This window comes from Pseudoliparis swirei, chromosome 8 (genome assembly GCF_029220125.1).
Source record: "Pseudoliparis swirei isolate HS2019 ecotype Mariana Trench chromosome 8, NWPU_hadal_v1, whole genome shotgun sequence".
Classification (NCBI taxonomy): domain Eukaryota; kingdom Metazoa; phylum Chordata; class Actinopteri; order Perciformes; family Liparidae; genus Pseudoliparis; species Pseudoliparis swirei.
In genome coordinates, this window is record NC_079395.1 from 8,625,258 (window position 1) to 8,640,297 (window position 15,040).

General features: G+C 43.9%; 1 protein-coding gene across 5 annotated transcripts in view; it reads right to left on the minus strand.

Moving 5' to 3' along the window:
- Positions 1 to 370: 370 nt before the first annotated feature.
- Positions 371 to 15,040, minus strand: part of LOC130197819 (microtubule cross-linking factor 1) — a 52,118-nt gene continuing 37,448 nt past the window's right edge. For 4 of the 5 annotated variants that reach the window (XM_056420737.1, XM_056420736.1, XM_056420735.1 and 1 more), the window contains 6 exons: positions 14,539 to 14,706; positions 11,504 to 11,776; positions 10,039 to 10,344; positions 9,635 to 9,711; positions 7,579 to 9,139; positions 371 to 1,529 (listed from right to left, as the gene is read on the minus strand). In XM_056420737.1, the coding sequence (XP_056276712.1) occupies positions 1,338 to 1,529; positions 7,579 to 9,139; positions 9,635 to 9,711; positions 10,039 to 10,344; positions 11,504 to 11,776; positions 14,539 to 14,706 (2,577 nt within the window). In that variant the 3' untranslated portion in view covers positions 371 to 1,337. Of the gene's footprint in view, positions 1,530 to 7,376; positions 7,402 to 7,578; positions 9,140 to 9,634; positions 9,712 to 10,038; positions 10,345 to 11,503; positions 11,777 to 14,538; positions 14,707 to 15,040 lie in introns of all 5 variants that reach the window. The other variant, XM_056420738.1, reaches the window with a different exon arrangement.

Genomic DNA, 15,040 nt, shown 5'->3' on the forward strand with positions numbered 1-15,040 from the left:
ACAGAAACTCAGGTCTAATGAAAGAGCGTATAATCTATCACGAGCTGTATCCAACCTTCATAATGTTGAGATAGATCAACAACGAGAACAGATACAGACCATCGGCTGCACATAACAGTGTCGCTACTAACCGGGACGTCAACCGATGGTTTGTGGTGTACGGTTTGAAGCCTTAAATTTGGCAGTTTGACCGGCGCCATCTTGGATACTCTTATTGATGCTCGTCTTCAAGCTGTGATGAATCTCTTTAACAGCTGAGTTATCAACACAATTCAACCAAGTACAGTTGTAATGAATGGGGTTAATAGCAATAAATAGACAAAAAACAAACAAACAAACGCACACACACACACAGAGAGAGAGGAGGATGTCTTGTAAATACACATTCATGTTTATTACCATTGAGTATTTACATACGACTATAGATTGTTAGACTTTTTTGACAGACTTTTCATTTAAAACATTCATTTTTTTTCCCACAATCCAAAGGTAGGTACAATAACTCACTTAAAAATGTTCATTGTTTTTCGTCAATGTAAATCTTGTGACAACAAAGACAACAGCTTGAGAGTTCCCGTCATGACATTTTTTTCTTCCCCCCCCCCACAGCGAAGCCGAGTGATCACAAATTAATAAAGCTCATATCTACATGCACTAAAGTGCTAGTGTTCAAAAGGCATGCAAATATTTGACTGATATTTGTACAACTGCATTCCAAATATGCATAAAGTTGTTCCATTTGTTGTCAACCGTCTTCTACACGTGTACAGAGCCCCATGCTCATCCCCACCTGAAAATAAATACATGAGCATCAGAAATGACATCATGCGTCTCCGCTTCAGACCCGATGAAGCAGAAGTAGTTTTTTTGTTTGTTTGTTTGCTCTCCTTGAAACCAAACTGAAAAGTCACGCTTCAAAAGGCTGGTGACCAAAACACAGAAGGTTTGCTCTTATTGAAAACCAAGAGTTTGAACATGAATTGTTGTATAACGGGGGAAAAAAGAAAAACGTAAACAGATGAATTCATGTAAACTTTATAGAAATGCAACAGCTGACCTACAGTTTACACACACATGTGGGGTGTTATGAGGAACTCAAGTGTGCAGGCACCTCTTACGGAAATGTAGTTTTCAAATCTTTTTTGGATGTTATTACAGTACATTCCAGGTTCTTCGAAAAAAGTTCTGGTTCCTCGATGGTCAGCTGGTGCTACTGGGTGGATCCCGACCCCCCCTTCAGGCTCCCTCATATGGGAGTCTCTAGATTTGAGGGGTTTCTGAGGTATTGGGTCCTTTAGGCTGAAGTGGAGGAGGGAGAGAGGAGGTAGAGGAGGGCCTCACGCTGGCTCCTCGCCCTCCAGGTGTCCCGGCGGCGGGAAGGTGAACCTCCTTTTTGTGCCCTGGCTCCACTTGGGGGAGGAGGAGGGGGAGCGGGAGGCCCAGCGTGAGGGGGGGCGGCGGTTGGCCGGGCGGGCCGGTCTCAGGAAACAGGAGTCCAGGGGTGGAGCCACCGGAGAGCGAGGCAGGTCCTGCCAATGACAAAGAGCTGCCAGTGAGGAGGGATGGAGGCGGAGGAAACACGAGGTGAACAGATTTAGACAGAAATGAAAGAAAGTGAAAGAGTGGGCAGCGTGAAGATCTATAAATGATGTGAACAACATTTTTTACTGATTAATCTTCTACTTTAAGCAAAGAAGTACTTAATGGGTCAAAAAAAAGAATCAATGTCATTTTATAGGAACTATTATTCTTTTTCTTTTTTAAATTTCTATTGATTGTGTGTTACAATTCAGTCTTGAGCCATAGGTTTACATTAGCAGAGCACCAGTGTATTAGGTACACTGTTCAAATCTAATCCTGCAGCATAAAGCGGCACAACAAACCAGGAAGTAGACCTTAAATTGAGATTATTTTTGTCAAATCTTGTTGTAGAAATATCTAGGTGGCAAATATAACCGTTGTTTATTTCTAATTTCACTGATTATATCGCAACATGTATTCAGGAACAGCTTGACAATAAAATGTTTTATATAGTTTGATTTAACTACACTCGGGTATTCCCATAAGCATATTTCTTATTGATTTAAAGTATCTGAGATTCTCCTTTTTTTAATTATTCAGATGACAGAATTCTGTGTCAAAATATCTTGATTTATGATTTCATCATGATACGATTAAATAAAATAAAAAGCTTAATTAACATATTGAATTATCAAGCCCAACTTCTTTCCACCAAATATATCCACCTCATCCTGAATTAAATGAGGTACAACATATTAAAGACGGCTTTAAAAAGATGAATGGATAATGAGTAAAGCAACATCTGTGGATGTAACTGAAGAAAAAACAAAACAATTCGATATACCCAGATAATGGTTTTATATTTAATTTGATTTCTTATTACAGTACCACTGGGACACTTTTCAGAGAATTAGAGCTTAATAATGTTTAACAAATAAACAGGAAAGCCCCGAACCAGCAGAGTCCCTTGTTCAAAGTAACTGGACCCACATTTTCCTGGATATAACGTTATATTGTTTAACATGGGACCTTGTTGCATCTGTCATGATTGAAATGAGGAGGAAGCAGCCTCCTTCAAAATAAGATCAAATAGAAAACAACCACAAACTGCAGGCACACAACCAGACTGTCCTTGGTTATGTCCAGACACGGATGGAGTGTGTTTGCATCCATTTGTGTCGACATGGCAGATAATTGCGAACACAGGGGAATATAAATCTGGTTCAGGACAGTGTATGTATATTTCTGCTCAGCCATGCACACAGATTAACGGTGAGTAGATTACATTTTAATGCATCTGTCCCCCAGATGAAAACAGTAAAGGTGAGTAACGAGGGGGCGATACGAAGAGAGAAAAGTGTCCGAGTCTTCACCCCCCTCGTCAGCATGATGTCAGAGTGTGATTGGTTGAACGATCACAACCGGGACATCGCACCATTGGCCTGATTTATAAATATCTCATCTCCTGGCATTAGATTTTGGCTGAAGGATGGGAGACATCGAGTTCACAGAGGAACAATCTAGTTCCGCTAAAAATACACGGCGGCGAGGCCGCGGTGGCCGCATGAGGGGATGAACTGAAGAAAAGAAATCAATCAGATGAATGAAAAGACTCGCCAGTGAGTGACGCGCTACAAGGGCTGCAGATCTGATGAACTGGCGGGAAAACAAGCCACAGAGACGGATGGCCGACATCTCCATCAATAAATAATTAGGTTTTGTATATAACGGATGGATTGAGTACACAAACCGGAAATACAGAGAAGTAGTGAGAGGCTAATACATCAGATCACATGACACCACAGACCATGCAGCAGTAATGTGAACAGGAAGTCAGAGACAGGAGAGGCTGCTGAAGACGGGAACGAGAACAGCTTCACATCCACTCTGACTTCTCAGTCGATGCTTCAACCTTAAAGGAGAAATCCACCCGAAAACACTTGGACACTGTTGAAACCGATGTGATCGCATCTGTGATCTATTCAGTTGTTCTTAAATCATCAGGGTCAACTCCGGATATAACATTGTTTTTGGCCCAAGTAAGAAATCGATTAAGTTGCATCGCACCTAAAGCACTAATTATTTGTTATGAGAAATTTCATGGCTTGTAAGTCCATAAAAATAATGAAAACCCAAACCCATTACAATATGAACACTCATATACTCCACTGTAAGCTAATATTTGTATCAATGAATATATTACATCTTGATAATAATCAATGAGTTATTTAATACTTCTGGCTAATACACAAGTAAATTAACTATTAAATTAAATAGTGTCGTCTGTTAAAGCCTGTTTTTTATGAATGTGGTTACTATGAGATGTATCTATGTAAAGGATGTGTGTTTACCTTTGCTGCAGCATTTCGAACACCAAATATTAACAAATACATATTAACCTTGTGAAAATATCCATGTTTTTATATTTATTTTGGCTCAAACAAATGCTTTTAATCAACCGACTGAACGCTCAAAGCTTTTTCCAAACACTTGAACTCATCATGGAGGAGAGTTATCAAAACAGACCAGAACGCTTTTCTCCAGCAAACTACCATATTAAAATGCATTTTCTTTATTTTTCCTTCTTTATTTGTAAAAAGTATTTTGCATCATGTATGAAATCAACTAAGTGAACTGCGAGCAGGCGAGAGAAGCTCAGCACTCCTAGAAACACACCGCCAGGCTGATCACATGTTTCACAGTGTCCGAGTATCTGATGGTGGATCTTCCCTTCAAGCATGCACAATGGACCAGAGAAAACAGTTAATAGCCACCGGGCATTACACAAAACCCCAACAGGTGACGGAGTACAGAAGGTGATGAGTGTTAGAAGCAGTCGTCTTCGGTTAATCCTTCGAGGACTTGTTAGTGCGAGAGGAAATGGGGGAACTGGAAGAAGAAAGAAAACACTGTGTGGACAAAAAGGGTGAAAATAGTAAAACATCACAAGAAAAAGTCACAGTCCATCAAGTGGCACATGTGGCTGACAAGAGGAGCACCTGGTAGAAACACAGTGTTAGAATCATCCAGATGTTGTGATACGCAGGGCCCCCCAAAACAACCTGCACGGAGGAACGTGTGAAACCTCCAACAGAGTCGACTCGTTGTGTCCCGTCGACTGGTTCAGGTGTTCTGACCAGCATGAGACACACTCTGAAGACTCTTTGAATCACAAGGACTGGGTTTGCTTTAAAGGACCATAAAGGCAGTCTTGTTGGGATCCATCCCGTTAATGTCAAATCGTTCACATTACCGCCAAACTTTCCTCCATTTCTTCTCCGGATGGTATGACAATCAACTTGTTGAACCGTGAGGAACTACTTCAGATGCGTACTCCGTCCTGTTGACTTATTAATGAGACATTTCCCAGGGTCTTATGCTCAGTGTCCTCAGTATCTTACAACGAGGACCCTGGGAACATGGGGATGACGAGGCATCATCACGCGCTAAAGCTGTGCAGAGAGCAGGAAATGTTCTGAACAATTAGAGATGCACCACTTGCTTCTAAAAAAGGTCTACTGGGAAGACATCTACAAATCTTACAGCTAAAACGTGCTCACCAGGATTTAGCTTCAACAGTTCATTGTGAAGACAAACATAAAGTATGGGCACTCAAAACTATCCTTGGTAATGTCGGCATCATAGCGTAGTTTACCCAGCAGCAATCTCAGTTTACACATGCGGGCTGATTTCAAAGTTAGCTATCTTTTCAACACTAGCATCTCCTGTATGGTGAGCAGTGACAAGTGAATTAATAAATGACTTATATCTACCCCTCAACATGAAGCTGTAATCAGTAGCTGCTCTCAGCTGCGATGGACCTCTCAAATACGTATCCAGCATACTAAATGTTCGCTGTAATTGATGAACATTCTCACGCTCAAGTGGATTTTCATACCGTTCTGGCTGAAAAAGTAATTCGATCGAATAATCTCAACATGAATGGTATGACACCAGCGATTTATGTGGTTAATGGCCTAAAACATGCAAAACAACACCATTATGGTCCTTTAAAAAACAGATGGTCTATAACAAAGAAACGGATCATGCGTCCATCAACACAAAGTCACAGATGTATGGCCGTCGCACAACTTTTGACACCACTCCGATGGCTTCACACACTGTCACTCTGCCGTCCTGTGAAGCATGCATTAATGAGGAGGGGGCGGAGGAGGAGGAGGAGGAGGAGGAGGGGTCTGCAGGGCGTGAGGGGAGAGGTCCGTGTGGCTGGTGAACCCACCGCAAAAAGGTTTGTGGAGGAAGAGGAGGAGGAAGACGAACTTACATCACGGAGACAAGCAGAGTTAGAGTCCCCAAGGAGTTGTTAGTATGACAGTGTGGTTCTGGATCAGAGCACAGCGGCCAGGGAAGAGGGGAAGGGAGAGATAAAGCCCAGAGGGGAGGAAAGAGGGGGGGGGGGGGGGAGGAAGATAGAGCGGGAAATGTTAATTGGTAAAATTGGGTAAAGAGGAAGTCTGACAAGTCTGGCATACAAAGGCAGAGAGGTTTCCCAGAAGACACGAGGTGACTCGGACGCTAAGTAAACACACACCCATTAGCTTGAGACCAGGAGAAACCCACAACACCTGGGTCACTGACCTCGATGTAGATACACAGGTTAGATAATGTTGGAAATAAATAAAAACATTCAATTTGAACAGCTACAAATATACCACGCTAGGGTTGGATGATGTGACTACACACACACACACACACACACACACACTGCGATAAAGGTGATAGAGTTAGATAGAGGAAAGCGTCATCCTCTGGATTGCACCATATTTGAGTCGTTTATCAATCGATCAGAAATATTTTCGAAGATAATCATTCGTCATATATTTAAGCAATATGGAAGTCAAATGTAAGATTATGCTGTTTCATTTCTCTGTTTTATATTGTTTTTCTGTATATTGTTGTTACATTTAGTCGAACACAGCGAACAATGTGATGACTTTGGGACATTGATTTAATATTTATATACTGGATTCGCAAAAAACAGACTTTAAACGTACTGCAGGAAATACATATGGATTTTGGTTATCGTTCTTTTGATTCATATTTCTAATGGTTTGAAAGGGATTCCCCCCTACCGTCTCCATTCACAGAAGGCCTCACGTAGTGAGTGACTGCAGAACACACACACACACACACACACACTCCACTATCAGCCATAACATCACATGTCAGACTCTAATCTTAGTCTCGTCTGTTCTGCAGCTCAGTGAGCAGCAGCTGGGGATTCCTTCATGTTCGTGGACATATTAATCAGCACATGTGGGATTGTGTTGCTCACTGTTCACGCTATAGTTTTAAATATACAGCACGTCTCTGGCTATATATTGTTGTAACGTACAGCTTTATTACAGCATGACCTACTTTTAAATCTGTCTTTTGTGGCGTGCTGGTAAATACAGTAAACTGAAAGCATTTTGATTTATGTTTCACATTTAAACATGACCAGAAAGATGTTTTTTTTGTCTCTTATTCAATTTCTTCTCCACAGGTCAGCTGAATGGGTGGTGATAATGGCCGACCGACTTGTCAGCGCACTTGTTCTGGGTGTATTTTGGGATCGGGGAAATCAAATTGCTTAAAAAACTAGAGCCCCTTAAAATGCTGATTGAACATTTAATAATGATGAAGTCTGTAAGTTGTTACTCAGATCATTACTGTGAGATCATGCATTTCACATCCCCAGTTATTCAACACTTGAATCACAGTTCGGTCGGTGAAAGTTAAAGCATAGAAATACAAGACAAGTGCAAGATAAGAAGAAACTTTAAAGAGTGTCTACATACAGCCATGAAGAAAAGTTCAGTATGTTTGAAGAGGGTCAAATATTTTGACATTACCATTGCATCAGTCAGTGCTTTCCATCTGAGAAAAAAGCAACATTTTAGTGATGTTATAACGTAGTTGTTAAGCTTTTTCTCTGATTAATCACACAGGCCTAAAGGTTTGTCTTACAGGGGAAAACCAAGACAAAGTCATACAACATGGGCCCCAGATCAAATGAATGATGAAGCCCTGAATCCAGTGCGTCTGCATATTTACCTCCATACATCCCGACTGTCCTCTGTCGGCGTCGGCCTGCCGGCTGTCGTCTCTGCCGCGGCCGCTCTGCCCTCCGGCCTGCGGCCGCCGCTCCTCTGTGCAGCTCTGCTCCTGCAGCTTCTTGTTAAGGATGCGAGCGGTGTTTTCAGCCAGCGTGTAGCCCGGCGGGGCCGACAGGTCCAGCCTTATGCTCGCCACTTCTGCGTTTTTGTCCCCCTGAGTCTCCACTATCAGCTGCACGGGGCTGGGCGAGCGCCCGCGAGCTGTCCGTAAGCACTCGCTCCTGGGGTCCATGGCGAGAGCCCCGTGGGCGGGGCTGGGCTCGGTGGTGGAGGGAGGGGTGGCGCGAGAGTGACTGGGGGACTTGTTGAACTTCTGCATGTCGTAGGCCACGGGGTTGTGGTCGATGATGCTGAAGAGGCTGGAGAGGCCATCGTTGATGGTGGTATGGACGGGGCTGTCGCGGGTGGTGGTGGAGCGGGCCCACGCCGACTCGTTGTTGCCCTTCTGCGGGGTGGTGGGGGTGGGAGCCCGGTTGGTGTTGGGGAGCTCGGCCTTGTTGGATGTGGACAGTTTGCGCTGAAGCTTGGGCGAGCCGTACTTTGGCGAGCAGCAGGGTCGCTCGAACTTACTCTGTACGGCGGGGGAGTACTGAACCTTCCTCAGGGTGCGTGACGGGGAAGAAATAGGCGTCCCGCCACTTTTTGGGGTGAGGCAGCGGTGGGGGCTGCTGGTCAGGTTCCTCAACAGGTCCGTTTGGAGACCCACGCTGATGGTCTGAGTGCTTCGGGTGGTGAGTCCGTTGGTCTGGCAGGAGGTGTCCCTCACGACGGGCCCTGGCGGTGAACGGATGGCGTTCCTCACGGAGATGGCCACCTCCTTCATGTCGTCGCTCATGTTCCTGGAGAGCTGAAGCTCCAGAGAGGAGGTGAAGCCCATAGCGGGGCAGATAGGAGACTGGCTAGGAGAAGTCCTCAACCCCCCACCGTCCAGGAGCCCACATGCCCACCTCCCACTGCTGAACACCTCATCTGACCCGCTGGCTCCCACGCCGGCCTCTCCTCCGTCCCTGGCTTTGGTCACTTTGGCGTACAGGAGGTCTGGGTCTTGGGCAGTTGGGCACTCAGCTGCCCCAGTTCTGGTGGGGCTTTTGAGCATGTGGACCTCGTAGTGCTCCACTCCCATCCCTGCAGCCCCCGCTCCGTTGCCCCTCAGCGGCGACTTGTGGCAGTGCTCGGGGCTGCTCAGGGTGCTGGTGGTCAGGGTGGCGCTGGTGGTGAGGAACCAGGAGGCCGGCTGGAATGGTTCAAGAACGAGCTCCCCTCCCCGGGCCTCGGGGGGTTTGTCTGTCCACACTTCCAGGGCAGGATCCGGGCCAGAGGTGGGTGCTGGAAAGTCCCAGCCCTTATTGTTGAACTCCTCAATGTACTTGAGGTCGTCCGGGGACAGAGGCGGGGTGAAGTCGTCTTGGTCCAGATCACAGTGGGGAGTCTTGTCGGGGAGGAACGGCGAGCTGTCCATTAACCGCTGGAAGTCGCTCATGGAGCACACAGACTTGGCTCTGGATGGACAGACAGGCACACAAACACACACACACACACACACACACACACACACACACACACACACAGTTCATTAACAATGAAACCAAACATCACAACCCTATTACGATTTCATATCCTTTATATTCCCGCTGTTGACAGCCAATCCCTAATATGTGTTTATGGTTTTTTTTAAAGCAACTTAAAGCTTTTAAATGTTTTAAAACCTGACTGAATTATTTAACAGCCCTATGAGCTTTATTTCTACGTCGCCATAACAGAAACTTTCACAGAGCTTTCACCAGGGGGAAACTCACTCTTACTTCAAGTAATAGTTAATAGAATCAATAGCCGATCTCTCCGGGGTTGATGTGTGTGTATGAGCAACGGTAATGCTGCAGGAGGCTGAATAATCGTTATTGGTACTTTATCTATTTAAATGAAGCAGAATACATTTGATGGAATAGTTTACCCATGAGAACACTCTTTGACTTAGTTTGACTTTCGTGAGGTACCTGAGCAGACTCCCTCCGCCCATCTCGTCGTCTGGGCTCGCAGGATCTACTTCTTTCTCCAAAAACTCATTCAGGGCCTGAATCACAACAGAGACAATAGTTAAATCATGTGGACAAGTGTTCAGTGTAGGATGATTTATAGGCCCAAATGCCAGGAAAACAAAACAATGAATAAAAACATAATTAAAACTAATTTAATTGTGTTTTGGCAACATTTTAGCACCATAATCACGTCAGTGAGTGGCTTGAACTGTGGCTCCGAATGAAATAGTCTTGCCTGTTCTGGACCAATAAAGTAATAATTTAATCTTTAAAATGTCACAAATTAGAGAAATAATTCCATTTGGTTATTTACATAATGACTTGTGTTTCATGTGTTACAGCGCTACACTGCTGTGTGTTACCTCCTTCATGCAGGGGAACCTCTTCTCACGCTCCAGGCCGGAGGGGGAAGGGATCTTGCGCTCGCTGAGGGGGTCCAGAGACAGCGCCTCCAGGAACAGGTTCTCCGTCGGGCCTTTCAGCCACTTGGCAGCCCCCTGCTCCTCCAGCATGACCTCAGAGTCAGAGTGGGAGCGCATGGGAGGGGCAGCAGGGATGGGCGTGGCCATACAGGGTGAGCGCGGCGACCGGGGGGCCTGAGGGAAGAACACGGCTCCGTGGTCCGAGCCCCCGTCTGTGATGTCGCGGGTGTTCAGCTCTCTCTGCAGCTGCACAAAGAATGACACAATACAGATATCAGGTGAACAGTCAGCGAATATACTGACATCCAAAGTGTTTACATATGTTCTGCTGTAAAACGTCAGTTTTCTGTCAATGGACTCTGGTCCCTGATATCGATATTACTTTACATTTACAAAATGCTGAATTTATGCATTGGGAGTTTTTCTTGACGTATTAACCTTGCTTTCCTTAAATATGATCACATGTGAGCCTCAGAGTAATCCTCCTGCAGCATTCAGGCTTTAGTTCCCTGCTTCAGGCTTGAGGTTCGAGGACAGTTGAGTTGGGGACCTGTGCTCTATAGATTGCAGAATATGCATTTCTATTTCCTGCTCTGGGTCTCTATATTCAACGGTGCATCAGCAGTTTTTCCCCCTCAGTTTTCAGAGTGTGTTATTACTCGAGTCCCTGCTTTATATATATATATATATTGTCTCAAATATTTTATTTTATATATATTTATATATATATATTATTTGTTTTATGTATTCTATTTACTTGTATTATATATATATTGTTAATTCTTTCTTCTTTTTTTTGTTATGTATAGTTTATTCTCATTCTTATTCTTTTTTTTTTTGCTCTGGCTGTGGTGTTTTATTGTTTGCACATAAGAATTTCACAAATACTTGTATGTTGTATAAAAGGATAAAAAAAATAAAAAACTATGTTAATACTCACACACTCATATACTACCAGCTCATGTTCCCATTGCCTGTACTGTACATGACGCACAAGCGATGACAGACTAATAAAATCAACACAGGGCATCAATTATTCAGTAATGCTGAGTATTAATTAGGTCTCGCCATGGCTATTTTAACTACAGAGAGATAATCGCCTTGCATAAAGCTGGAGTTAAGAAATAAATATGTTCTTTAGATCAGTCCTTGAAAGTGCTCAGAGATAAATAAAGATTTGAACATTTAAAACTCCATGACAACTGGACAAACTGTATCTGCTGAGGAAGACCATGTGATACAATCGAAGGCTCCAGAACGGCTTCTAAAAGATTAATTTTCATACTGATTAACTCTTCAAATATCTTATCATTAGTTCTCTGCTTCTCTTTCTCCCCCCGTTCTACTTCTTTTCTATTCCAGCTCTTCTTTCCTCCATCTCTTTCCAGCTCCTCCCATCTCTCACCCTCTCCATCTTGCGTTGGATCTCCCTCATGCTGCCGTCCCACTCCTGCCGCTCCCGGTCGAAGCGCTCCAGCAGGTCTCCCCTCTCGCGGCTCCACCTCTTCTCTCCGTGCTGCAGCTTCCAGCCGAGGTCCAGGGAGGTGTTGTGGCTGTCGGCCAGCAGACGCCGGTGCTCCTCGCGCTCCAGCTTCAAGCCCCACTCGGGGTCTCCGGTCGGTTCCCCTTCACCTCCCTGAGCTTCGCCTCGGACCTGGCCTTGTGTCTCCTCCTCCAGCTGGTCAACAAGCAAAGACACAGGGATGTTGGCTTGATTAGTCATTATTAAGTCATTCTTTTGCTGCGCATATAAACAAAGAAAAAAAAATCTACACGGGGCATCAATTATTCAGGAATCGTGAGTTTTTATTAGATATCTAGCCTTGACTATTCTGAAGTAGCAACAGGATAATCGCCTTGCATAAAGCTGGAGGAAAGCGAGAAACACATCCTTCAGAAGAACCTCTGCTCTGGTTTGAAGGCACGAACATTTTCAAAAAGAAGAACAAAAGACGACAGTAAACTACATTTTGCAGATGAATGTTATTTCAAAGCAGAGAGTTGAATCAAAGCCGATTAAAGAAATGACAGAATACAAGTTACTTTGTATCCTGTGTATCTTTCTCATGACACCAAACACAATTCATGAAATGGTTAACTTGGGCTGTTTATTGACTCAAACAGCTGAACTAAATATTAAGAGAATCAATGGAAATGCTGTGCATCAGACCAAAAGCTCATTAACAAAAACCTGTGAAATTCAGGACGAGTGAACCGGAAATGCAAAAACGCCAATACATTTCTGGGTTTTAAGACGCAACACATCCCGCCGACATCCCAAGACCCGCTACCAGTGCACCACTAAATCAATCAAACTCACATAGGAGGTGAAATCACCAGTAGTTGTTCTGTAGCTGACAGAGACAAACTGAGGGCTGTAAACCACTCGCTGGTGGAAGGACATAAACCGAGGATTCAGAGGAACTGCAGAACTCTTCAACGCTGCGGAGTAGTGAAGCTGCAGCAGAGCTTTGTAATCTTCAGACAGGCTCCCTCAACATGATGGAACCAACCAGAGTCTGCAGCCATGACACCTCCGCTTACATAACTCCATTCAAATGTTTGTTTTGTATACTGAGGACTGTCAGGTTACACACTGCAGTGTGGGGGGGGAGGTTGATAACATGTGCTGCTGACTGAATGCTCACAGCCAAGATGTGAGACATTATAAATACAGCCCGTCATTTACAAGGCTTGACACCAGAGAACCAAACCAGAGAATTGAAACATGAGCCAGAATGATATTAATGCTCAGAAATGAATCCACATATAGAGACGCAGGTGAAGGTAATTTCAAATTCTGCTCTGCTCTGCTGAGCCGCGTAATAATCCTGAATAAAGAACCAGGAGTTTAGGGGCATATGTCTGAAGTCTTAACCAGGACGGAGCACAGAGGAGCAAGAGAAAAACTCAGCATGTTGTTATCAGAGGAAACTAAGTTCAAGTACTTAGTACATTAGTTCAGTGTCTGCTGCTCTGTGGAAGGATACGAACCATTTAAGATATTTTATGATTAATAGCAGGAGAGTTATAAAGATAACCCTCCAATGAATCTACTTCTTAATTCATTCCTAAAGCTCCAGTTAACTTTTTCTTTTTATCAGACAGAGTTAGGAAAAGACAAAACTCTGCCGCTGTCGGTTTTATCTTCCGATATATGTGGCCAAGAAATAACATATTCAATGTCCTTAAATTGATCACTTTGTTTTTTCCACTATGTATTAAGTTGATTGGACATTATTTAAAGCTTCATTCATATTGAATGACAGCGCCGCTCTTAAGGCTATTCCATAGAGAGCCGGCTGAGGTGAGCACGGTACTCATTTAATTAGATTTTTGGGTGCACTTTTTCTTTAAGTACGGTACTTGAGTAAATGTACTTTGTTACCTTCCATCAATGTTGTCTCGTCTTGATGCCCAATGCCAATAAAACGAGGTTGATTTCTGACCACAACAAATAAAAGTAGAAATAGTCTATACCTCAACATCTAAAGCCACTACATGTTGGTGTAGCATTTGAATATTTCACACGTTGGTTTCCCCGTAGTGTTTTTGGCTCATTTATCTGCAAACAGGATCATTCTCTGTCATGTGAACAGGGTTATTCATCTTTTTACCTCGCAATAGTCGCCACCAAATAAAAAAAACAAGTATCGAGCGATAACTTCCAAGAGTTGTTGATGTGGCCACAACATTAAATATGTTAACGAAACACTGTCAGCTAAACATTGTCCATGAACTTTAAGGACGTTTGAGCACCGAGCATCAGAACCGTCTACCCACGACACGCCAGAGTGAAGCTTTTGAACCTCTCTTGGAGCACCTTGGCCTTACTGTAAAAAAATGTTTGTTATTGACCTAAATACTCCACACAAAATAAATGATATCAGCCCGCCGTGTGCTCTCATCTTGTTTAGTTGAATAAACTCTGATCCTAATCTACAAAGTATTTAAACTCCCATTAGCAACACAAGAGTGCTTTCAGCCGTTTGGAGTTCACGTAGAAGCTCTGGAACAATGCTGAACGCAGCGGTTTGCACTGTGACATTTTCATTAGTGCCAAGCATATATTCACAAGGCCATTCATCATATTATCATCTTATTGGAAGCTGTCCTTCCTGTTTAAATATAATTGCTGAAGGGTGATTATAAATTGTATTCTGTCCATTTGTTTGTGATTTGGGGAATGGATTAAGGCACGCACACGTTCCATTGCTACACTCTCGATATGACAGGGATTACCCTTGAGGGGAAGTTAAAAAAAATACAAATATTTCTTTTATTTTGTTTACTTGTTCCTGTTTTGCCCTGAGTGTGATTCCACCCATGGAGAAGGCAACATGTTTACTGTCACCATGCTGCTTCTTGAATGCACCGCTAGTTTCCTACAGCAGATTGTGTCCTGTCTCTTTAAGGTGGGCGCTGAGATGCCATCTGTACCTGGGCGAGCTGGCACTTCATCTCTGCCCACTTGACCTCCCAGGAGGCTTTGTCATTTGCGTAGGACTGCTGCAGTTGGCATCGCCGCGCCTCCTCCTCCTGCAGCTCCGTATGAAACTCCTCCAGCAGCGTCCGCAGGGCCTGCAGCACTTGCCGGTTCTCCCCAAACTGCACAACGAGGATTCAGACAAAACAATCATTCGGGAAAGGTTAATGCAACACACTCGGGCACACATGAACATGGCAAGTTCTGTCCTCGTCTTGATGGGCTAGTCTTCTGTTTCTCTCTAAAGCACTTTGGGACAAACCTGCTCTGTGAGTGCTTTTCAAATCAATTTCACTTGAACTTCTCCATCCGGTTTCCCATCCGTCTCCTGCTCCCCTCCTTCTCGTTTCCTTGTCCTTTCGATCATTAAAGCCCCAACAACCTGTACACACCGAGTCTACATACAATCTTACGCTCAAAAACCCTGACTTGAAATTACATTAAATGCAGTATTTA